We start from the raw sequence: 25,521 nt of genomic DNA on the forward strand, positions 1-25,521 counted from the left end.
ATTATTTAATTTAATTCTTTGATTTTATTACTTTCCTTGAAGTTATTAACGTGTGTATTTTGTTATTAGAAAGAGATACGAGGCATCCAAGTAAGTACTTTAATTGTTTAATTGATATTATGATATAAAAATCATGTTTAGATCGTTATTTTGATTCCTAGTATTATGTTTAGGATGTTTTTCCTAGTATAATGTTTAAGATGTTTTATTGTTTCCTAGTATCATGTTTAGGATGTTTTAGTGCTTCCTAGTATGATGTTTAAGGTAATAACTAAAAATTCCTAATATCAAGTATGATTAAAAGAATGCTTCCTATTTTCTTTCCTAATATCATGTTAGTATCATGTTAGGTCTAAAGCTTTGATTTTTATTGTTTAGTGACATGCTAGGGTTTTTTTATTAATCTTGCCAGTATCATGCCTAGGATCTTGCTATTATTATGCTTTAGCTTTGATATGATTATTTTAATTATGATTATAATTATTTTGATGATTATTATGTTACTTGATCATATTTATTGTTATTGCTTGATCACGCCTTTTATTCATGTTTAAAGGGAATTTGTACTTGTAATCACACTTAATAAGATAATTAATAATCTTGGTTAGGGTCAATTTGATTATAATTCAAGTGATCGCCAATAATAGATTTATTTGTGCATTAATATTCAACCAACATAGATTAAACAGGTTTAGGGTTAATCCTAATGATTGCATGTTAGTCAGAAAGCACACATGAATACGAGAAGAATAAAGTAGAGGCCTATTATTACGACAGGTTCAATCTCTTTTAGGTTGGATATGTACCTTCATCCCCGTACTTCCAGTCTTGGTTCCAGACCTATTGGAGTTAACGATCTCTTGGATCGTTAAGGGGTGTAACCTTCACCCTGTGAACGGTTTACAAGTTCCTAAAACTTGTTGGCGACTCTTTTTCTCTAGCTTCCTTCCCTTTGGACCCCACCATGCTTAAGTGTATGATCACAGTGGGGTTCAAGTTTGGGTTAATGCTTGAAATATTTCCCACAGCACCCCTCTCCTAGACATCGTCAACAAGTCCTGATCTTCTTTGTTTGCTTTATTTTATAGATGTTTTTTTGGTAAAGGAAACAAGGGAGTTCCTACAACTGGTTTGTTCTTTAAGTTCATCGGTGGTTAATCCCGTTTTTGGTGTCGTCAAGTGGTTTAGCTTCTTCTCCAATTAAACCAGGATCCAAGGCTATTCTTAACACCGCCGTAAAAATGAATTCTGTTAATTGTCTCTCAACAATAAAGGTGAAGTTAAGGTTAGGGTTAGGGTTTTGCTAAAATATAGAGAGAATTTGATAAATTGAATAAACTCAATCACTTGAATTACAATCATGATGGCCATGGCCAATAAATAATACATCGTTCCCAAACCCGATAGAATTAGGAAATAGTCAAAGATATCAAAAAGATATTATGCTAGGCATAAAATATATACTAAGCATAAAATATGGAAACTAAATATATCCTAATAATTTCCCAAAATATATCCAAAATATATCCTCCAAAATATATCCTCCAATACCCCCCCTCAAGTTGGAGCATGGGGATTGTAAATGCCCAACTTGGAAAGAAGGTGATCAAACTGAGACTTCCCTAGCGCCTTAGTGAAAATATCTGCAAGTTGCTCCTTAGTGGAGACATAGGAAGGAGCAATTAAGCCCTCTGTAATAGCATCACGAACAATGTGACAATCAATCTCAATGTGTTTTGTACTTTCATGAAAAACTGGATTTCGAGCCATATGTAAAGCAGATTGATTATCACAAAACAACTTGATCGTCTTAGGGTGTTGGACACCCAAACTCAAAAGCAATGCCTTCAACCATTTCAACTCATGTGTGGTTGAAGCCATGCACCGATACTCAGCCTCAGAAGAAGAGAAAGATACCGTGGGTTGCTTCTTGGTTTTCCACGAAATAGGAGATTTACCAAGAAAAACTAGCCAACCAGTCAACGAACGACGGGTAAGAGGACACGCCGCCCAATCTGAATCACACCAACCCTGCAAAGTCAGGTCACTATCTGCACTTAACAAAATACCCTGTCCTGGAGTACCCTTTAAATAACGAACCACCCTGAGAGCTGCTTCCCAATGCTCAATCCGAAGTTCGTGCATAAACTGAGAAAGAATATGAACCGAATATGCCAAATCTGGTCTAGTCACCGAGAGATAAATCAACCGCCCTACTAGTCTACGATAAGACTCAGGATCCTCAAGTAACTCACCACTAGCAAGACTAAGCTTGTGGTTCTGCTCAATCGGAAAACCACTTGGTTTCGCACCCAATAGCCCTGCTTCAGAAACAATATCCAAGGTGTACTTTCGTTGACACAAAAACAAACCTGATTTACTACGAGCAACTTCAATGCCCAAAAAATATTTCAAAGGACCAAGGTCCTTCATCTTGAAACAGTCACCAAGATAAGCTTTGAACACAGTTAATGCAGCAGAATCATTCCCAGAAATAATAAGATCATCAACATAAACTAAGACATTAATCTGAACATTGCCTTTAGTGTATGTGAAAAGAGAATAATCAGAGTAAGATTGAATAAAACCGTACCCTTTCAAAGCTGTAGTGAGCTTTGCAAACCAACATCTCGGAGCTTGTTTCAACCCATACAAAGACTTTCTTAAACGACACACCAAACTCGAATCCGAGCTCTCAAAACCTGGAGGTAATTTCATGTACACCTCTTCTTCAAGATCACCATGTAAGAAAGCATTATGAACATCCATCTGTTGAATCTCCCAGTTTTTTGAAACTGCTATAGCAAGAAAAGCGCGAACAGTAGTCATTTTTGCAACCGGAGCAAAGGTCTCACCATAATCAATACCTTCTCTTTGATGATTACCAAAAACAACCAAACGTGACTTGAGACGTTCAATATCACCATTAGACAAAAATTTCGTCTTATACACCCATTGACAACCTAGTGCTTTCTTGCCGGGAGGAAGATGCTCCAATGTCCAAGTTCCATTATCTTCCAATGCCCTTATTTCTTGTTTCATAGAACGTCGCCAACCTTCGGATTTCATTGCTTCTTTAAAGGATTTTGGATCCTTTCTCAAAACAACGGCTGCAAGAAATTTGCGATAATTCACAGAAAACATGTCACAATTTATATAGTGTGCTAGAGGGTAAGGCGTACCTGAAGGAGGGATTGGAGACGGAGTGGACGGAGACGGATTTTTAGCAAAAACTGAGTGATTCACATAATCACGATGACGGACATTGGGAATTTTTTCACGGAACCCCCTACCTAAGGGTTCTACACTCGATCGGTGGTCACTCGACCCATCGCCCGATGAAAATCCATCGGGGAAGGCAGAACTAACGGGCTGCTGCTGGGAAGCCGACCCCGCGCCCACGACCTCACCTCCCGCGCCCGCGGCATCTTCTTGCGGGGAGACAGGCTGCTGGGCAGCAGATTCCGCGGCCTGCCTGCGGGATGGCCCCTGCTGCTGCGGGTAGGCTGCGACATGATCTGTCTCGGGCTGCTGCGTGTGTTGGACAATATTTTCGACACTCGTGGCAGCTTGTTCATTGATCTGTAAAATGCTCTCGTCTCCCATAACTACCTCATTATCATCAAACACCTCATACTCCATGAAATCCGTATGAACATCATTATTTTGATCAAAATTCGTGGACTCTATATTCACAACTTCCGGACTACAAAAAGGAAACACTTCCTCAACAAATTTCACATCACGTGACACAAAAAAAACTTTTGACTCAAGGTCATACAATCTCCATCCTTTCTTCCCAAAGGGATATCCCACAAAAATACATTTCCTACTTCGACTTGCAAATTTGTCCCCATTTGTTTTCTGATTATGAGCAAAGCACAAACATCCAAAAGTACGAAGGGCATCGAATAAGGGAGGTTTATGGAACAAAATTTCAAATGGAGTTTTATTTTGTAACAAGGGAGTGGGTGTACGATTAATTAGGTTAGACGCGGCAAGAACACATTCCCCCCAAAAATAAATAGGCAAATCGGCTTGAAACCTTAAAGCTCTCCCAACTTCAAGAATGTGTTTGTGTTTTCTCTCAACTCTCCCATTCTGTTGTGGAGTCCCCACACAAGAGGTTTGAAAAATAATTCCAGTAGCACTAAAATAATCATGCAAACAATTAAATTTTGTGCCATTGTCACTTTGCACAACCTTAATGGTTTGAGAAAATTGTCTATCAACCATAGCAACAAATGCTAAAAACATTCGAAAAACCTCAGTTTTATCAACCAATAAGTAAATCCAAACAGCTCGGGAATAATCATCAACAATAGTTAAAAAATAACGAGCTCCACACGAAGAAACATGTCGATACGGACCCCACAAATCACAATGTATTTTCTCAAAAATCCTAGAAGCTCTACTATCACTCAAAGGAAATTTATCTCTAGGATGTTTAGCACGCATACATACCTCACACCCTTTAGAAAGATTATGTTTATTGCCACTAACATGAGGAAGTAACTTAACCACTTTTTCTGAGGGATGACCCATTCGACGATGCCACAACTCCAAGGTCGTCCTTGCTTCACCCACATTAACGTGATTCACCGAATCTGAATTGCTAAAATAGAATAATCTGTCTCTCCTAACTCCCGTTCCAATCAGCTCCTTCGTTTGATCTTGTACAACACACATATAAGGGTTAAATTGGACAGTACAATTAAGCTCATCGATAATTTGTGACACAGAAAGCAAATTGCAACTCAAATTAGGAACATAAAGAACCCCGGTTAGAATAAACTTGTCCGACAAACGAACAGAACCAATTAAAGAAGCCAATATGGTGTCACCATTGGGAAGACCAACAGGACACTCTAGACACTGCATATCAAACAACCAAGATTTGTCTCCGGTTACATGATGAGTTGCCCCTGTGTTAATAATCCAAGAGGTAGCATCAAATTTTCCATTCAAACGATTATCGGGAACATTAACATTACCAAGCAATCCCGTAATTGCATTTGAAACACTATGGACTGAATATTTCCCCCCCTGGACTCCAGAAACCACACGTGTGAGAGGGGGTGACATAGGAGATGTTTCATCATCCCCGACCATATTATAAGTTTGGAAAAAAAACAAGAAATTTTAACCTGCTCTTGATACCATGCTAAAATATAGAGAGAATTTGATAAATTGAATAAACTCAATCACTTGAATTACAATCATGATGGCCATGGCCAATAAATAATACATCGTTCCCAAACCCGATAGAATTAGGAAATAGTCAAAGATATCAAAAAGATATTATGCTAGGCATAAAATATATACTAAGCATAAAATATGGAAACTAAATATATCCTAATAATTTCCCAAAATATATCCAAAATATATCCTCCAAAATATATCCTCCAATAGGTTTTCTCGCTTAATCGAACTTTAATTTAGGTGGGGCGGCTTTCTTACGTTGGCCTTGATGTCTTATCGAAGTTTTTCGGGTGTATTTCCGATTGTGAGGTAGTTTTGTTTTTTGCTTTATTGCTCCCATAAGTATTCTTTTTCCTTGTTCTAGTTAGTTTAACCTTAGTTCTCTTAGTTAATTAGGTCTTTGTTTTTCCTTTTTCGAGTAATCTCTTAGTTTTATGTTGTGTTTGTTTAGTTTATTTTCCTTAACAAGTTTGGTAATTTGGCTTCTAATAGTTGGAGTTCCTTTGTTTGAAGTTTTTGTTGGCTGTCCATGGATTTTCTATTGTTTCGGGCGGTATGTTTTTGCTCCTTAGTCTGTTCCTTGGTGGGATGGAATAGAGGCTAAGGGAGGTAGTTTAATTTAGGGTGTTGTTGTTAGGACTTCGCATGTGCTTGTCCTTTAGTTTAATTCACAAGAGTTAATTCTGTTTGTTGTTTTGAGGTTGGGATGTTTTATCCTCTATAGGGTTGATTTTGAAAAAGCGTTTTTAGCCTATTTCACTTTGCAGATTCAATTTGTAGGGTTTCGAATTCAAGGTGTTTATGGGCAGTTTTCTAGTAGTGGTTTGTGGAAGAACAAAAGACTGTATTTTTTGGGTCTTTGATTTAGTGCAGGAGGATCGTGAGGAAATTAACAAGGAAAGTTATTTTTCAATGTCAGCTACCAATGATCTTTGAATCCATTACTTTAAAAATTTTCTATCTGAAAGGCTCCCCTTACACAATGTTTGGGGGTTTAAGCACTCTAACAAAGTTTTTTCTTATCTCATTCAAGGAGAATACACCAACTATACCCTTTTAAATGGGTGCCAAATCACAAGAAAATGTGACTCAAGTTGTTGTGGTAATGACCCAAGAATCCCACTTGACTTTTCTTACTTTTGGTATTGAAATTGCTCATACTGGGAGCATCAAGTCTTGCATAAGTATCTCTCAATCAGGCCATGGTTTCTCATTCCCTTTGCTTTTCCCATGTTTTGTCAAGCTCTATCGGTGTCTTTTGGTTCCATTTCAAGTATTCTACCGCAACTTTTACACTATCTCTTACATCTATGCAGCATGCAGGTGTTATGGGTTGATGTCAATTCATAACAAATGTAGATTTCGTCCAACAATCAGGCCTCCATTAAGCGCAAAAGCCACATTTTATCAGTTGTTATTGCTTTGTTTCAGTTCGGTTTAATTTGTACAAGCTAGATTTTAGTGTGTGTGTTATGTTTTACTTCCTCTATCTAGGTCGCAATCATTATTTTAAAATAATTGATCTCATTGTCAAAAAAAAAAAAAAAAAAAACCATCACCTTTGCATAAATACTTTTCATTATTTGATAATTAAATATATATTAATGGTGAAATATATACATTTGCATAGTACTCCATCCAGTTTCCATTAACACTTTCTTTTCTTACCTATATATGATTAATTACAACTCTTATTTTTTTTGTTTGTTAAGGGCTGCTATGGAAAATGTTATACATAGTCCTTAGGGCTACATATAAGCATTAAATTTACACTTGAAAATCGTAAAAAGTTAAGAAATCATCAAAATATAAAGACTAATCACACTGATTTACGCGTGTTTTTGTCATGAATTCCTAATTTTATACAAATTTTCAAGAGTGTATTTAGGGCTACATATAACATTACCCTTGTTTTATTAACTCTCACTAACTAAATATACCTATACGGTGATACGGCCATACCAACTATACTATATAATTTTATATCATCATAATCACTTTGGTCCTCATCCTTTTTAAAAGATAAAACTACAGAGTACATATAGTACGGAGCATTGTAATTAATTAATTCGAAAAGGATGGAATAATAGACTAATAGCTAGCCAAATATTAGCCAATTATTTTGGGATTGAGGAAATACTAATCTAGAAGATTGGGGTTGACAAAATTTGTTTCTTGAATTAAATATATATATATATATATATATATATATATATATATATATATATATATATATATATATATATATATCAATTCTGTTTGATTGTGACAAACAAAATTAAGAGTTATAATTCTTAATTTCGTGGTTAGTCAACCTCTTATAGACGTTTTTTTTTTAATTTTTTTTTTACAGGAACCTCCTGTAGAAGTTAAAAATCAAGAACACCTTGATTGGCATCATTTGTTGTTAAACAAAAAAACCAAAAACAAGAAAAAAGTATTTTCATTTTTAAGTTGTCAGTTTTCAAATTTATCATGATTTTAATATGTTGGTCTAATTTTTAATTAATCATATGACATATATCATATGATTTTGAAAATCAAAAAATCAAAAAACAAAAAACCACAATGATACCAAACAAACCCGGTTACACGGTAGTCATAATCAACAAGAATTGGTGTATTATTAGGTAACATTATATTGATTTTCTTTAAGTTTAAATAATAATTAATAAACTTTAACAATTCAATGATAATTACAAGAAGATGTTGTTATATTACACATGAATGACGAAAACAATGATTAGGGGAATCTACTAAACCATGTCAAATTGGCTGCATGCATGTCCACTAGGCCACTACTACTTATTAATGCAAAGTCTTCTCATCCTCCTTTCTTTCGAATTATGTGTGCAAAGTCTTCTCATTTTCCTAATTAATTTCCTCCCTTTAATTTTATTTCTTTCTTCAAATTATCCTAATTTCAAGATCTTTTTTTACCAACCACAGGTATGTATTTTTAATTATTATCCAGTTTTTTTTTTTTTATAAATAAATATGTGTGTGTTTTTTTTTTGGGCATTGGCAATATATACATTTATGAATTATGATAAGACACTTAGGTTGGTTTGAAATTATTACATGTTAATTATATTTCAATGATAATTACTTGTAGTTACTTGTTGCCCGGTTCTTGTATTTTTGTATTATTACTTGGATTTTTTTTTGAAAATTATCACTCATAATTGTTGCTGATTTAAGAATTATCATCTACAATTTTTTTTTTCTTTTTTGAAATTTACCATCTAAATTTTTCCAAAACACTAAAACTTCCCACTACTTTGATCAACCCCTCAAACATGACATTATCATTGTTATTTCCCTTCGTTTTCTTTCTTCTTCACTCGATTCTCACTTCTATCTTCTTCCACTTTCATCTAAATTGAGGCATAACTTGAAATAGAATTACTAGAAACCCTAATTTTTGAAGATTTGAAGCAAGAACGATGAATTTTAAAACCCTAATTTTTTTATTTAGCCATTTGATTTTAGTATTTGTGCAAAATTAAAAAGGAGATTTAGAAGAAATAATATCGAGTATCAAAAGAGGAAGGAAGGAAAAGGAGGGAAAAATAGGGGAAGACCGTTTGTGAGCCCCACCATGATGTCATCTTTCAAAATGGTGGAAAGTTTTATTATTTTCATAAAAATTAGGTGGTAAATTTCAATAATAATAATAATAATAATAATAATAATAATAATAATAATAATAACTATAGGTTATAATTCCTAATACAGTGCGATATACTAAAGGCCTGTTCACATTTAATTTAGTTAATTTCAGTTCAGTTTAATTTCGTTCAACTCCAATCATTTCTGTTCAATTCAGCTCCAATCAGTTCAGTTCAATTTAATCCAGATCCTAATTTCCATCTCTCATAAAGTATTCATTTCAGCTCAGATCAGTTCTATTCAGCCACAATCAGTCCAGTTTAGTTCAGTTTAGCTCCAATCAATTCAGTTCAGTTCAATTCAGCTCAATTAAGTAAATGTGAACATACCCTAAGTGTTAGCACATCAATATGTGTTAACCTTTGATTGGTTTTTTAACAAAAGAGAAATAATGTAATCTTCAAGAATATTCACAGAGTATACTAGAGAATATTAACATATTCTCTATCAGTAAACATAATTTATCCAAAAAAAATTGGGCAACATGCATATACTTGATTAAATTTTTTGTGGTTCTTACTCTTTTTTACACAAATACTTAGAATATATTAAAAATCAGGTTTTGTGTGTGGCTGACCACACGGTGTGGCCAGCTAACATACAAGAACCCCTCGACCTAGTAAGCCCTAACAAACTTAGTAATCCTCCGACTTACTAATCCCCGACCAACCTAGTAATTCCCCTCTGACCTAGTAACCCCTAATCGACTAAGTAACCCTGACTGACCTAGCTACTAACCTCTGACCGACCAAGTAACCCCCGACCTAGTAACCCATGACCAACCTAGCTTAGTAACCCCTGACCGATTTAGTAAGCCATCATGACAAGTAACCCCACCGACCTAGTAACCCCTGACCAAGTAACCCCTCCGACCTAGTAACCCTTATCCAAATAAGTAACCCCTAATCCTACACCACCCTTAAAATCCATGCCCAATAACCAATCCCTTACCCACTGCCCCACACCACCACTAACTCCCGTACCCAGTGCCCCACGCCACTAGCAACCACATACTACTAGCAATCACAGCCAAATCAAACAAATACCATGCCACCACCAACTCTCGTACCACTAGCAACCACGCCCAGATCCAAACCGAACCCACAACCACCACCAGCCACGCTTTATTGAAAAAAAAAATTAAAAATCGTAAAAAAAAAAAAAAAATTAAAAATTAAAAATCAAGCAAATACTTTAAAAATTAGCAGTGGCTTCGAATTTCACTTTAAGTATGGCTAAAAAGGTCAAATTCGACCATGAAAACTTTGACCTTAAAAACCTCTAACTTGCATTATGACAACAGAGTACGAGGAGCTCCCTCCCCCGCTAAAAAATTATGCAGGTGAAATTGCAGAATGTTGATGGGTATTACAATTCATTGCTCACTTTCATTGACGGAGTAGTTGATGTAGGTTGATGATGGCCACATTTTTGTTTTCGCCCCTACTTTTAAAGAACTTGTTCAGAAACTTGAGCAGAGAGAAAGAGGAGAAAGAGAAGAGAGAAGAAGAATAAAAAAAAAAAAAAAAAATTGTGGTTGGCCGCACCATACGAAACTTTGTGTATGTAAAAAAGGCATTGGTCATTAACATGTACAATAACACCTCTAAGTTTGTAATACAAAACTTGTTGTTATCAAAATACTGCTTAAGAGTAGTCTTCACTTAAGCTACTACCGAAACTATTAGAAAAACTAAAGAGAAACAACCTAGACTTCAAAAGATTTAGACATCCACATCCTAGGAGTATAACAAAAGAATTTTTTTTTAAACTTGTGGTTCTTACTCAAATAGGTAGAAAGTGAACCAACAAATCTATCTATCTATTTATATTTATATAATATATATACTAAAGTAAACCCAAAAATAATCCTAGAATACATGTGTCAGCGCCTCATAAAAAAAATATATAAATAAATTCACTGAATTTATTTATTTATTTATTTTTAATGAAGTTAGTTTTATAAGGTAGAAGATGAAATAAAAAGTATTATCTTAACATTCTTTAAAAAATCATCAGACAAAATTAATTTTTTCATATTATGCATAAAGATAAAATAACCATATATTAATGAAAAATTCGAACATGATTTAACTAGTGACATACAAATGAAAGATAGTTCATTAAATAAAATTTTAAGTATGAAAGCTAGTTTTGAGTTTAGGAATTATTTTCTGTCCAACCCCAAAGGAAAAGTTAATATTCTGTCACATAATTGTTTGCAAGTTTAAAAATGACTCTTGACTTGAGGTAAGCATTTTTATGTGTTATAATACATTAACTTGACTTGAGGTGTAAAGGTAAGCATTTTAATCTTGCAAACAATTTTGTGAAAGAATATTCATTAAATAAAATAGTTCTTTTCTTCCACTACTACTTAAATTTCATTGAATTAAATGATAATTAATCAATCACTCAGGCAAAAATTATAATATTAATTAAAAACATTTATTGATTTTGCAAGGGTCAAAAAATTGCTAAATATTTTTCTTTTTTAATTTTCCTACGCATAACCCATGCATGACACGGGCCAAAAGGCTAGTCGATATAAAAAATGACAATCAGAATTTTTAAAAAATGAACAATTAAAATTCAATGAATTTTTTAAATATTTTTAAATATTAATGTTAATTAACATTTAATTTAATTATTTTCTGATAAAACATTTAATTTCTTTTACTTACTTTTAATTTTACTAATAATTAATAATGAGTTTCATAAATTTATTTAAAATGTTTTTATTAAAATTATTAATTTTCAAAAATTTAAAATGAATTCCTAAAATAAGTAAAATGAGTTATAATTAATTTGAGTGTTAAAAAATACTAACAAATCGTTAAAACACAGCCGTCCAATTTTTGAAATTGTGGTCAAATGAATACAATAAAAAAAGGGCTTTGTGGCCGACCATCATATCACAGGGTTTATATCGTTAGTGTTATAGCCTTATAGGGGCTACTTGATCAATGTTACAGGATTCACATCACCAGTGTTATAGAGGTTGTTACTTGATTAATATTATAGGGGTTATTGGGTTGTTTTTAAAGGAGTTTGTTCTTTTACAAGCGGACACATGGTGTGGTGTGGGTAATCGCACAGAAGACGCACTAATATATATATAAACACAACTAAAGTTGTTACATAAGGCAAACTTGAAAGATCTTTATTACAAACGAGGCAGACCCAGGCAATCAGCCTGATTGATGAATTTTGTCAATCAATTGCTTTTTGTTGGCCCCCCTTGCCAAATAAATTAATTTTATACTACTATTTGGTTTTGAAGACGTTAGTAACTCTAACGTCTGTTTCTTTTTTATATATATAAATTTTATTAACATCTTCTCCAATCTTCCACCCGCAACACCGTCATAGTCATCATCACTCCGACCACCATCCGAAACCCATCACCGCCACCACCATCTTTAGGCCTTCCGCCGAACGAACCCAGAAAGCCTGAGATCTTCGTCCACATCTTCAGTTCTTCCCGTCGTCCTCTTCTTCCCAACAATGGCAGCTTCGCGGCGAAACTAAAAGACACCCTACTTGAATAGAGTGTAAATTAGGGTCATATCAACCCTTTAGGGAAAGCCTTTCATTTGCGGCAACATTTTAAACTGCAATATAAGGTGGGTTTTTGCGGAATTTCAGAATTGGGTAATGGGTTTTGGATGGAGCTTGAGTTCCATAGAAATGGAGGTTGAGAGAAATTGGGGGAGACAGACATTGTTGTTAATGGCGGATTTTCGGGTTTTGGGGGAAATGAGGACGGCATTTAGGAGAGAGAAAGAGGTGTTGAAATCGAAATCAGAGGTTGAATTGAATGGTAATTGTGGTAATTGAGGGAGTGAGAATGAAGATGAAGATGATGATGATGAGGAGGTTAATCAAGCTTTCATGGTGGTTGTTACTTGTTAGGATTAGAAGCTGAAATTCTGGGTTTTGAGTGACTGATTACTCCCATTCGCATTTTTATTTAATTTTTTGGGTTGTTGTTGGAGTGCTTGTTGATTGATTTTAATGGAAGGAGGAGGAGGTGGATTTGCAGGGAGTGGGGTGGATTTGTTGGGAGTAAGAGAGAGAGAGAGAGAGAGAGTGAGGTGGATCTGTGGTAACGACAATGAATATCAATGTTTGCACAAGCTGACCAAACTACCCTTACTAATATGATTGAAAAGACGAAATTGACCCCTGATTTACACAAACTGTAAATCAGCCTGATTGACTTGTATTTCCTCATTACAAACATGGCTATGCAAACCATGCCGTGTGTATCGTGCGCGTTAATTGTCCTCGTTTTATAATTTTTTTATATTCATAAACACAAAACATATTTCAAAATTAAATTTTACAAAATTTCGTAAATTTTATTAAAAGCCAAAACGTGTCAAACATATATAACTTATCTTTACTACTATAGTTGGGTAATGTATTTCATTTTTGTACGCGAATTTCACAGATTGCATTGATGGAAAATAACCAATACAATGGCAATAGCAGCAGCATAAGCAGTAACAACATCAACAACAATGGCACAAACCTTCATGTCTCGAACGTCGATGTGTTTTCGAGTATAACCGTGGGCGAGGCTGCTAATAGTGGACGATCCATGGAATACATATTAGAAGATTTACTTCAAGACACTCAAGCTCGTCCCGAAACCAATACTTGTAGCTTGAGCGAAGATTGTAGTCATACACACGACTTCTTTCATAAGCAAAATGATGAAATGTTTCCTTCTAATGAAGAGAAAAGTAGTTACGACGATTCTCTTCAAATCGAGGAGCAACAAAGTAAGAAGAGAGGAAGGAGACAACGAGCGGATAACAAAGAAGCTGTACGTAAGTACCGCGAAAAGTTAAGGATAAGAGAAGCCTCACTCGAAGAAGAAATCAAGATGTTAAAGGAGTCGAATCAAAAATTGTTGAAGAAGCTTGAAGGTGAGGCAGCACTGCAAGATGAGATTTTGTGGCTTAAGTGTTTGCTTGTTGATATACGAGGGAGAATCGAAGGGGAAACTAATTCGATTCGATTTCGTAGACAGCCCGATGCGAGTTTGGTTGGTAATGATCGTATGGTTCATTGCAATGGGAATTGTGAAAATGGAGGCAAAACTAAAAAGTCAAATTCAATGTTATATGGTGAAGGTACTAATGGTGGTGTTTCTATAAACTTTAACTATACTCCGAGTATTGGATCTGAACCAAAAGATACTCTCAACTTTGAACATCGAAGTTGATAGCCTCTAGGAGTTCAACTAGTGTTGCCAAAGACAAAAAATAAAGGTTACATATACTCATTCAATTTTTCTAAATTTTTACTTTTATCAATAAAAATTGTAATGTTATTGTCAAAAGGTTGGAATCTTAAGATTGCTTTTATACTCGTTCAAACTTCATCATATAATGTATCCAATGGTATACAAAAAGGAGCTGCTTACAAATCAAATTAAATTGTAAGCATATATATAGCTTATTGACAATATTATATTATATTGATGTAATTAGATAAAGCAACGTTGCTCAAACAAGCTACGTTGCTTGATTTTCAATACAAAAACTTCATCCTCTTATATTATGACATGTGTATGATAAAAACTATTTTCATTATTTATTTATTTTTCCATTTTATAATATTCTATTGATCACCATTGGAGCACTTTGTATGCAGTTTTTAAAAAATTACCTTGAAATTTTGATGTATCAAGGTAAGCTACAAGCCTTTGTAGCTTACCATTGGAGATGCTCTAAGACTTTGTTGGGTTTGAAATATGAATTTAAAACAAGTCTTATCATGCCAACATTGCTGTTATGCTAGTTCTAGATAGCATGTTAAAGTCCAACTAAACCCGATTGTTTAATATTAGCTTGCAGCCTCAAGATTGGTTTTAGACTCTTATCAATTTATTTTAGTTAAGCGTTGTGTGATTATTTATATCATAAAAGGCTGAATTTATCTTTGTGTATGTGTAAGTTTTTATCCCACAAATTTTCATTTATGTTTATGATACATATAAATTAAAAGTATGTGAAATGCTAATAAGTAGGAATGTTCATAAATTAGTTTGGACAGGAAAAATAGTTGGGCTTACACTAGATCATATTAGACTGGTTCAAAACTTTTTCTTTTTAATAGTAAAATTCATTTATTAATAAAATGTTACATTATGACATTTTTTTAATTTAAAATTAATTTATTAATAAAAAGTCATACGACATTTATCAAAGAGATTCGAATTAAACAAATACATAAGATATTATATTCAAGCAGACAAAAATTTCCCGCATAAAAACTATGGTTACCGAGTAGATCTTGTAGTTTGGAATATATATTTTCCGTTTATATTGCTGGATATTTGAAATACATCCTTATTGAAAAGTCAATCTAATAATCATTTGTATATGTAAGGATTTTTTTTTCTGATTCAACTGATTGTATTATAAAACTTGACCATAATTTTTTCACCAATGAAACGATTTAACGACAATCCATTAGAGCTACTGTATATCACATATTTAAAATTACTAAATTTGTCCCTTGAAATGAATATATACCTTGTCTTTTGAAAAAGGTAAAAAAAAAACCCTTGTCTTTCGAATAAGATCAAAAACTTTTTTCTTTTGAGGGCGAAAAGTTCCACTTATTAGGATTTAGAAATAAATTTTTTGGAGTTATTGAAATTTATCAATAAATAAGTTAACTATTAATAATTATTTTCCCTCTTTAATGTAAATTGCCTTGTGTTTTTTTTTTCTTTTAAGAATAGTTAATCATTTTTTCTACCCTATTTTGGTGATGTGTTAATTTTCTAATGGTGTTGTATGTAAGGACAACATACAATGGTTGTATGTTTTTATCAACTCTCTCATTTATACATTAACTAAGTTATTTCGGAGCCATGCTTGGATTTTTGAATCAATACATACATAAATAATTCAAAATTTACTAAATATAGATTTATAACCGATCACTATTCTTATAAATATTTCAGCTTAGAAAATATTATGTACTTTATTATATGATATAGTATCTTTTGTAAATAAATATAATAAGATTTTTTATTTTTTGGTTTTTTTTTGGGAATAACAATTTAGTGTATTCAATTATTGATATCTACTAGATGAAAAAATATACCATATTGGAAAATTTGATTCTAATAATCAAACCTTTGCACGGTCTTATTTTATTAATAAGACCTTTTGATTATTCCACAATAATCTAAGCTTTGGAGGGCATTCTATTCTATTAAGCCAAGCAGGTTACTTAACCTATAACAATAAGTCACCTGCCACGTGTCGTATTATCGTGTGTCCAAAAAAATTTTGATTTTTCTTTTAAAAAAACTTCTATTTGAAAAAAAAACTTGTTTCTTTCCCTTTTTCTCTTCACCATCCTCCCTTTCCTATTTCCACACCTCCTTGAATGCTTCCATTTCCAGCCAGACCTCCACCCACCACACCCCCACCTCCGGCAATAAGGAACCCCACCCCACCAACCGCCTGCAACAACAACAACAACAACCACATCAAATCACTTCTCCCGCAACATTATCAGCCACAACTCTCGCAACTCATCACAAACCCATAGATGACCCTGCTACAGTGCTACAACTCCAAACAACAGCCTAACACCGCAACAACCTAGCGGCACCTAGTGCACCAGCCACCGCAACAACCCAGCCGCACCTAGTGCATCAGCCACTGTAACAACCCAGCCGCATGCACCTAATGCACCATCCTAACACTACAACTCCTAGCGCACCACCAGCTTCGCTCACCAACAGCACCATAAATTGCTCCAATTTACCGCCTGCAAACATCAATTTTCTACCAATTGCAACAATTTTGGCCATTAATTGCGGTAATTTTGCAAGGAAAATCTTTAATCATCGACCAATTGAAGACCTAGAAGGTGCGCTCATGAAAAACGGTGGCACGACACCCAGAATTAGAAGGGAAGGGAGATTGGTTAGCCGGAAAAGGGACGTCAGGGTGAGGGGGAGGGAGTGGCCAAAAATGGGAGGGGTTACCGGATGGGGATTCAGGCTGCCGGAATCAATGAGGGATAATTAGATCAATGAGGGGGAGGGAGTGGCCAAAAAAAAAATTTGCATGAAGAATAGGCAGCAGGCCAGGTTACCTTGGCCTAAAAAATAGAACACCCCTAAAGCTTGGATTATTCTATAACAGGGCCGGCTAAGGGCCTGTGCAAATAAACAGATCCTTAGCACAGGGCCCGGTAATATTGAGGGCCCAACATATTCGAAGCCCAATTGTTAAAAAAAAATCCATTTTCTTCTGACTTCTTATATTCAGAGCAAAAAAAACTATTATACTAGATTGCTAGAACTTTTTTTCTTTAACGGACCAGATTCCAAGAACTTAATTACCCCCATTTAGTTGTCAAAACTTCAAAATTTCATTTGTTGCTAATTTTTCGTTGAGGTTGCTTGTGAACTGTTCGAGATCCGCTTGGTCAATGTTAGGCTCGAGTTTGGACTCGGCTCAAGACTAAAAGAGACGATACACGAGCCAGGCTGGGCTCGGTTCGAATTCGAAAAGATCGCAAGAGGCTCGAAGATTTTTTTTAAAAAAATAAATAAATATATGGTTTTTTACGTTTAAATAAATTTAATAAGTTAATAAGCATCTTGTCAAAAAAAATTCGTTATAAGAACAATAACAAGAGGTCAATAGCCCACTATTAAACTTTTTGACTTGGGTTGTTTGGGTAATAAGTTATGTGACGTAAATTATGCATGTCAAGATCGAGCTCATAACGACTCGAGCCAATAACGAGCCACGAGCCGAGATCCACTTTTTGGAGCACTTGAGCTGGAGCCAAGCTCAATATTCAAGGCTCAGTTCATTAACAACACTAGTTGGACTATTATTATTATTACTATTATTATTATTATTATTGTTAATTTTTCCTTTTTACCCAGATTAATGTTACGGAGTATTTATTAATGACAATATACAAGTTTTTTTTTTTTTTTTTTTTTTTTTTTTTTTTTTTGAAAGACGACAATATACAAGTTTTATTTTATGTCCAAAATTAAGTCAGACATAAGATAAACTATAGAGTGTTATAGATTAATTAAATAAATTTTAAGTTTCAAGAAACACTACCAAATTAATCTTCGAAAAGAAAAAAAATTAATTTTAAGGGCCTCTTAATTATAATTTGAACAGGGCCTCCAAATTATTTGAGACGGCCCTATTCTATAATAATTGAAAGGTTGAATTAATAAAATAGGATTGACCAAAGGTTGGACTATTATAAGTTTATAACCACATTTTCCTACTAAAAATAACTTAAGTTTGTTTGAGTAAAAAATGTCAATAATCACCAATCAATATCAATATATACATATTAAAAAACTCATGGCAAGGATTGTGATCTTGCCACGTGTTTTCAATCTTGCCATGCGTCGTTATGTCACCTATTATTATTAATTAATTATGCTTCCTCATAAAAATTTGTTATTTGTTAGCATTAATATTTGAACCCATAAGCCATAACTTTATATTCATTAAAATTGAACTTTGACCACCACTCCAATGACACATCTTATTTGATAATAAAGTTGTATTAAAAAGATTATTTATGTTCATGTACAAAAAAAAAAAAAAAAAAAAGATTATTTATGTTCATAAATTCTAAAATTATAATTGAGAACTTATATGTGGATATTTTAACCATAACATTTTTTTTAGGAAATCAGATGATTACTAATTTTTCATTTACAATTTATTTACTCGAAGAAATTTATTATGACAGCTGATTAATAAAAAAAAAAAAAAAATCTCTCTAACTGTTAAAACAAAATGATAAAATATAAAATTTAGAATTCTGCATATTAAATAATGAATTTTGATGTTCAATTATATTTACAAAATTTAAAAAATGATATTACTTTTATAAAATCACCAATATATTTCACATTATTTTGTTACAATTTTTATTATATAAAATGACTCAGGGTATCGCACAGGCTAAAAACTATTTAGTTCTTTATTTGCCCCCCCCCCCTAAAAATGCAAAACATATGTTGAATTTTATGTTTGGAAAAAGTGAAACAATTTAAATCTCAACCATTTAAAAAGTTTGAAATAACTCTTATTAATAATTTTTGGACAAATATACCCTTTAAAATTTTTATGTATACTCGGCTCAACCCTCAATAATGTTAAATAACTTTTTTGTTTTCTTCTTAAGAATAATGTGCGGACATGTATCTATCTATACCCTAAAAAAATTATTATTTACATATTTTCCTCCATTAATGCTACCAATGAATAAAGTTGTGATATAAGACCAAACCGAAAGTGTTCATGGGACAAGACCAGGTAATCAGGTATGGCACACGCGATACGCGTGTTAGCTGCCGTGGTCAATAGAAAAATACGTAGTAAGATTTTGCTCACAACTACCTACCACTTATTCAATATTGAAACAAAAATACCTAACATTCTTTTTATAATCAGAGAAACAACTTCCTAATTTCAACTTAATTACTTAAATAGATAAGATGACCAATTTTTGGATTAGGGTTTCCAACATTTGTGGTTGATTCCTATATTACGATTTTGGGTCATTGTTCATTTCCTATAAGAGGGCTTTTAATTGCGTGCGATATTTGCATAATAATTCTTAGACAACATTTTTAGAATTTTGTAACTGGTGCCCTCGATTAGAAGTGCCATCGAAAGAAAATGTTCAAGTTAGGTATAAATCAAAATCAGTTAGACTTAATCAAGAAGCTAAAATAAAATGGTAATTTAGTATTGTAAACACATTTATTTATAATAACAACTGATAGATATACAAAAAAAAAAACAAAAAAAAAAAAAAACAAACCACACTATGGAGTACCCTAATAAACCAAAAAAAAAAAAAAAAAAAAAAAAAAAAAATTCAAGAAATACTAATCAAAGCACGTGTTTTGAAAACAATCACATATTAAATTTTTTCTTAAAAAAAATAACACAAAGTTGTAAAAAGTTTAACTATCACTATCACTTTAACAATTCCGGCTAGAATATTCGGGATGTAGGTTTCACTTTTTACCCATATCTCATAAAAATCATCTAAATGAACTAATTAAATTACCTTTCATAATGGTAAAAGGTGACCCAAATGTCGGAGATTTTAGCCAAAATTGGCTTGTTAAAGTTCTTACAACTTTGTGCTAGTTTTTTTTTTTTAAATAAATTTTAATAGAGTTGTTTTCAAAACACGTACTTAAATCGGTAGTTAACGAAATTTCCAAAGAATATAAATATACTCTATTCTCCTTTCTTGATGTCCTTTACAATTACTGTTCATGTTGATAATTCAGGATGACTATTTGTTTCTAGTTACTATATCATCTCGACTAAGTAGTTAAAGTAGTACAGTAATTAAAATTAATACATGTAATGGGTGCATATAGGCCTAGCTTGCATATTTAAATGGAAACTCTTTGAGTACGTATAACAAATAAAACTATTTCCATTTCATATTATTTGTAAAAAAATGTCTAATCGTTACAAATAATATGAAACGGAGGTAGTATAAACTTGAAAGTGTACTCTATTTTTACGCAACAATTAGGCTACAATCCGTATATTAATTACACTTTGTAAATACTTTTGACATCTTCCTTTTTCATCATATTGAATCAACTGCATTCCAGGCATTACGTGATAAACAACAGTCATTGACATGTACAATTGAATGAATTGATACTTTCGTAAGAGAACAAAATTAATAACCTTCTATTTTTGTTTATGTTTATAAATTTTAGGAATTTTCTATATTTATGTAGCGAATGTCAGCATATATAGGGTGTTAATTGTTGCTAAGAGAAGCAAGAACGTAAATCCACAAAGCTTACCTTTGCACCACTGTTATCTTTAGACCTTACTAGTTACTATGATGAATAGTCTAGCAATTTTTTTCATGCTCTTTCTTTTAGCTAAGCCTCTTTCAGCAGATAGCGCAAATATCGAAATCGATTATTGTATTGCAGACCTTAGTCTCCCTAGGGGACCTCAAGGGTATGCTTGCAAAGATCCTGCTAAAATCACAACTGATGACTTTGTTTTCACTGGATTTCGTGGTGAAAAAACCATAACTAACATATTTGGAAACAACGTAACTCGAGCTAATCACATCACATTCCCAGCCTTAAATGGTTTAGGCCTTTCAATGGCAAGGTTAGATTTGGCTGTAGGAGGAATTGTCCCTGCACACTCTCATCGAACATCAGAAATGATTGTTCTTATAAATGGCACAATTATTGCAGGGATTATTGATACAAACAACACGGCATACTATAAAGTATTACAGCCGGGTGATTCTATGATATTTCCACAAACCTTGCTTCACTTCCAAATCAATGTTGGTAAAACTCGAGCTCTTGCTTTTGTTGGGTTGAATGGCGCAAACCCAGGATTTCAAATTGCTTCCACCGCGCTGTTCGCCGGCAATTTGCCACCTGAAATAGCTTCGGCAATCACACTCATAAGTCCTAAGGAAGTGAGACGCTTAAACCAACTATTTAGCGGAAGTATCGCATCTTCGTAAACTTATGTTTAAATCATTGGTTACAATGTTACATGCATGTCATCACTTGTGTAATTGTGTTTTACATGAAGTCCGCTTTACATATTAACCTGGTAAAATGTAGCAACTTTTAAATGCCACACATACTCTTATCATATTGTAAAATAAAAAGTGATGAATAATAATTCGTGTTTTCTAGTATAAAAGTGCTATAATTGTGTTGTATATAATTATATTGTCACTAGTTTGGTGCCCCGTGTGATGTTCGGGTTGTTTATTGAATTTTAATTATAAAAAAGTGGCAAAATAAGTTTGAAATATTAGAAATTTCAAAAAATATCCAAAAATAAATTAAACAAAACAATTGTTCTAAGCCAATTGAGTTAACCTGAACCCAAAACTTTGGACTAGCATTGGACATTTCTTTACTCTTGACCCATAGTGACACGACCTATGACCAAATTGACAGTTCTACATAACATAATAATAAAATCATCAGAAGGTTTTGCGTAGAACGGACTCATGTGAATCCAATGAGTCCAGTTTATAACCTTCAAACACATCACCACCATTTTCTCTCTCCTCCATTTTTAAAATCCTTCATTCATCACCATTTTTATCACATTTTCTCTCTCCTCCTTATTTGGATCCTTACCTCATTGTAGAAGCTTCCTTCTTCTTCTTCAATGGCGGACTCTGTTGAACGCAAACTTCGATGACCGCAGCCATGACCGCCGCCGATGAAGAGGAGGAGACGAACACCGGGCTCAACCCTCAATTGTTTGTTGGAAAGTAGGATGAATAGAAAGAAATGGGTAGTTTTTTGAGCTTTTCTGTGTGATTTTAATGGTTTTCTCCATTGTTTTTGAATTTGAAATTGTGGGATTGGAGTTAAGGAAGCAGTAGAAGACATTGTTGGTGAAAATTCCAAGTTATCTTGGAGAATTACACAGGAAAAGTGGGATTTGAAGGAAGATTGAAGGGAAGAAAAAGAGCAAATGGAAGTATAAAAACCAGAGATAAACCCATAGCAAAGAGAAGAATGGTGGAAAATGGAGATAATGGTGTTTGTTTGCCGCAACAAATTGAGGATAATCCAGGCTTTGCCAATAGCAGGACCATATCTCTTGATTTTATGCCTGACGAATATTTTGTAATATCTGACTAATATTATGTATTACCTGACCAATATTATTTAATTTCTGATTATCTATAATAATTGACCAATACTCCGTATTATCTAATTCTGATACTTATTATATAATACCTAACCAATGTTATCTAATATATGCCCAATATTATCTAATTTCTGGTACTTTTACTCTAACACCTGACCAATATTATCTAATTTCTGACACTTATTTTCTAATTTCTGATACTTATTATCTAATAACTGACCATTATTATCTAATTTCTAACAATTAATTTTTTTACTTTGTATGATTGGACTCACGTGAGTCCGTTCTACACAATACTTTTCCTAAAATCATTTTAGATTGTAAAGTATTTTGTTTCAATTGATTAAGAAAATTTATTTTGTACCTGATAATTATATCATACAACTAATAGGAAAATTTGTCAAGAATAAGCCAATCTTTGCGTGGATATCTCAAAATAAGTCAACCTTTCAATTAACTCAAAATAAGCTAATTTTTAAGGGGTATTTTCTTTTAATAAGCTAAATGACCTATAATCTACTAAACAAGTCATTTTTTTTAATTAAAATAATTTATTAAATTTTTTTAATAATACTAAATATAATTAAGTATAATAATATATAATAAACAAAATATAAAAATTAAAAATGAAAAAACGCAATCAAACCCTTACCTACTGCCCCTGCCAGCTGTCAGCGCCGGTGATCGCCTCCCTACCCCGGCATTGGCACCCTACTCACCTTCTTAACCCACGAATTCTCTCTCCTCTTCTACCTAACCACCATGACTTCCTTCGTCACCCTCACAACCTCAACCCCATCTCTCGGCATAACAATCCACCAACTTCCTGCCACCCCTAAACATAACGATGACGCCGTCAACCGTAATAGAAGCGCCGTTGTTCGCTGCTCTGACCCAGACCCAATCCCCTAATTTGACCCTTCTCATACTCCTTTATTTCACTCCTCCTTTGCATCCTCAATACCCTCGTCCAGTCTCTCGCCGCAAATCACTCCAATGCCGCCGCCACCGTCCCTTTCTCTACCTCGCCGACGCTCTTCTCCCCGCTGTGAATTGGGAATTGGGTTTAAAATTTCGAGGTTGGATTTAGAGGCAGGAATGGGAAAAGGAGGGGATAAGGTTGCCAGGGAACACAATCGACCATGAAGGAGGGATGTGTGGTCACCACCCGCTAGAAGGAGGAGGGGGCCGCCATTGGGTGGAGGGCTGGTGGCTTGGATTTTTTTTTTAATATAGTTTTTTTCATTAATTTTGATATAACTATTTAATTATAAATTGATTTTTTTTAATAATTAATCAAAAAATAAATGTTAATAATTTTTTTTAAAAAAAACGACCAATCATATAATGACATGTGTCATACTTTACCTTAACAGCTGGCTACATTCTAATTTAGCACGTTTAGACACATTTTGAGAAAATATCTAGGAAAAGTCGACTTATTCTGAGTTAATCAAAACGTTGGCTTATTTTGAGCTAAATGCGCAAAGGTTGGCTTATTCTTAACAAATTTTCCTAACTAATATATAAAGCAAAACTTTTAGCCAAGTCACAAGACAGCGACACATGACATTCTAACTTTTCTCCAAGTGTCGTGCCACGTTAAATAGATTTAAATAGACTTCCTAATTGTAGGGAATAATTTCAAGCGTTAAACCCCTAGCTTGAACCCCACTGTGGTCATACACTAAAGTACGGTGGCGTCCAAAGGGAAAGAATATAGAGCAAAAGAGTCACCAACAAGTTTTAGGAACTTGTAAACCGTTCATAGGATGAAGGTTACACCCCTTAACGATCCAAGAGATCGTCAACTCCATAAGGTCTAGAACCAAATAAGGGTTCAATTCGGGGATGAAGGTACAAATCCAACCTAAAAGAGATTGAACCTGCCCTAATAATAGGCCTCTACTTTATTCTGATCGTATTCATGTGCGATTTTTAATTAACATGCAATCAATAGGATTAACCCTAAACCTGTTTATCTATGTTGGTTGAATATTAATGCACAAACAAATCTATTATTGGCGATCACAAGAAATTATAATCATAATTAACCCTTAACAAGATTATTAAATATCTTATTAAGCGTGATTACAAATACCAAAATTCCCTTTAACATGCATAAAAGGTGTGATCAAGCAATAAAAATAAATATCAAGCAACAATCAACATAATAATAATAATAATCATCATTATAAAATCATAGTCATAATCAAAATAATAATCATAAATACAATAATCATCATCAAAATAACAATAATCATAATATTCATAATCATCATAAATTATAACAATTATAATCATAATCATGTTCATGTTAATATTAAAGCATAATAATAATAGCAAGATCCTAGGCATGATACTAAGAAGATAATAACAAACTCTAGCATGTCACTAAGCAATAAAAATAAAATCTTTAGCCCTAACATGCTACTAACAATCATAAATATTAGGAAGAACATAGAAAGCATCGCAGGAATCATATTTAATATTAAAATTACCCTAGACATGATACTAGGAATATCATAACATCAATTTAAACATGATTTCTATATCATAACATCAATTAAAACCATTAAATCACTTACTTTGATTCATCGTACCTCTTTCTAATAACAAAATACACACGTTAGTAACTTCAAGGAAAATAATAATAAAAACAATTAAATTAAATAATTGAAATTGAGATTTGGGACCAAACCCTCAGAAATTAAACCTTTCACGTCTAGGGCGAAGGCAACTTCGAATATGGCTAGGTGTTTCTAGATATTGCGAATGCGAAATTTTGTGTTTGAAAAGCAAGGTTAAAGAGAAAGAAAGAGAGATGAATGAATTAAGAGAGAATTAGAGAATTAATGATTGCGAATGAAAACTGATCGTAGGTCCATGAAAACGGAGTTTTTAATACGTTATTTATAGA

General features: G+C 33.3%; 2 protein-coding genes across 2 annotated transcripts; one reads left to right on the forward strand and one right to left on the reverse strand.

Annotated features, from left to right (window-relative positions):
• Nucleotides 1–1,144: 1,144 nt before the first annotated feature.
• On the reverse strand, nt 1,145–5,112 carry LOC145627742 (uncharacterized). The gene is made up of 5 exons (XM_081680094.1): nt 4,465–5,112; nt 3,183–3,864; nt 2,925–3,110; nt 1,756–2,321; nt 1,145–1,303 (listed from the first exon to the last, which is right to left on the reverse strand). Exons 1-5 carry the CDS (start codon nt 5,110–5,112, stop codon nt 1,145–1,147), a joined length of 2,241 nt encoding a protein of 746 aa, XP_081536220.1.
• Nucleotides 5,113–20,793: 15,681 nt separating this feature from the next.
• LOC145627743 (germin-like protein) lies at nt 20,794–21,498 on the forward strand. Its single transcript, XM_081680095.1, has one exon. The coding sequence runs from the start codon at nt 20,794–20,796 to the stop codon at nt 21,442–21,444; it is 651 nt and encodes a 216-aa protein (XP_081536221.1). The 3' UTR covers nt 21,445–21,498.
• The last annotated feature ends 4,023 nt before the right edge of the window (nt 21,499–25,521 follow it).

Source organism: Chenopodium album, chromosome 4, assembly GCF_948465745.1.
Source record: "Chenopodium album chromosome 4, dcCheAlbu1.1, whole genome shotgun sequence".
In the NCBI taxonomy this organism is placed as follows: Eukaryota; Viridiplantae; Streptophyta; class Magnoliopsida; order Caryophyllales; family Amaranthaceae; genus Chenopodium; species Chenopodium album.

Excerpts from the sequence above, each read along its gene's own strand:
- LOC145627742 (XM_081680094.1), bottom strand. The coding sequence starts at position 5,112 with ATGGTCGGGGATGATGAAACATCTCCTATGTCACCCCCTCTCACACGT. Across the intron at positions 3,111-3,182 it reads GTCTCCAATCCCTCCTTCAG|CCGTTGTTTTGAGAAAGGAT; the intron begins GTACGCCTTACC and ends AATTTCTTGCAG. Across the intron at positions 2,322-2,924 it reads GACGAAATTTTTGTCTAATG|GGCTATTGGGTGCGAAACCA; the intron begins GTGATATTGAAC and ends TTTCTGAAGCAG.
- LOC145627743 (XM_081680095.1), top strand. The coding sequence starts at position 20,794 with ATGAATAGTCTAGCAATTTTTTTCATGCTCTTTCTTTTAGCTAAGCCT.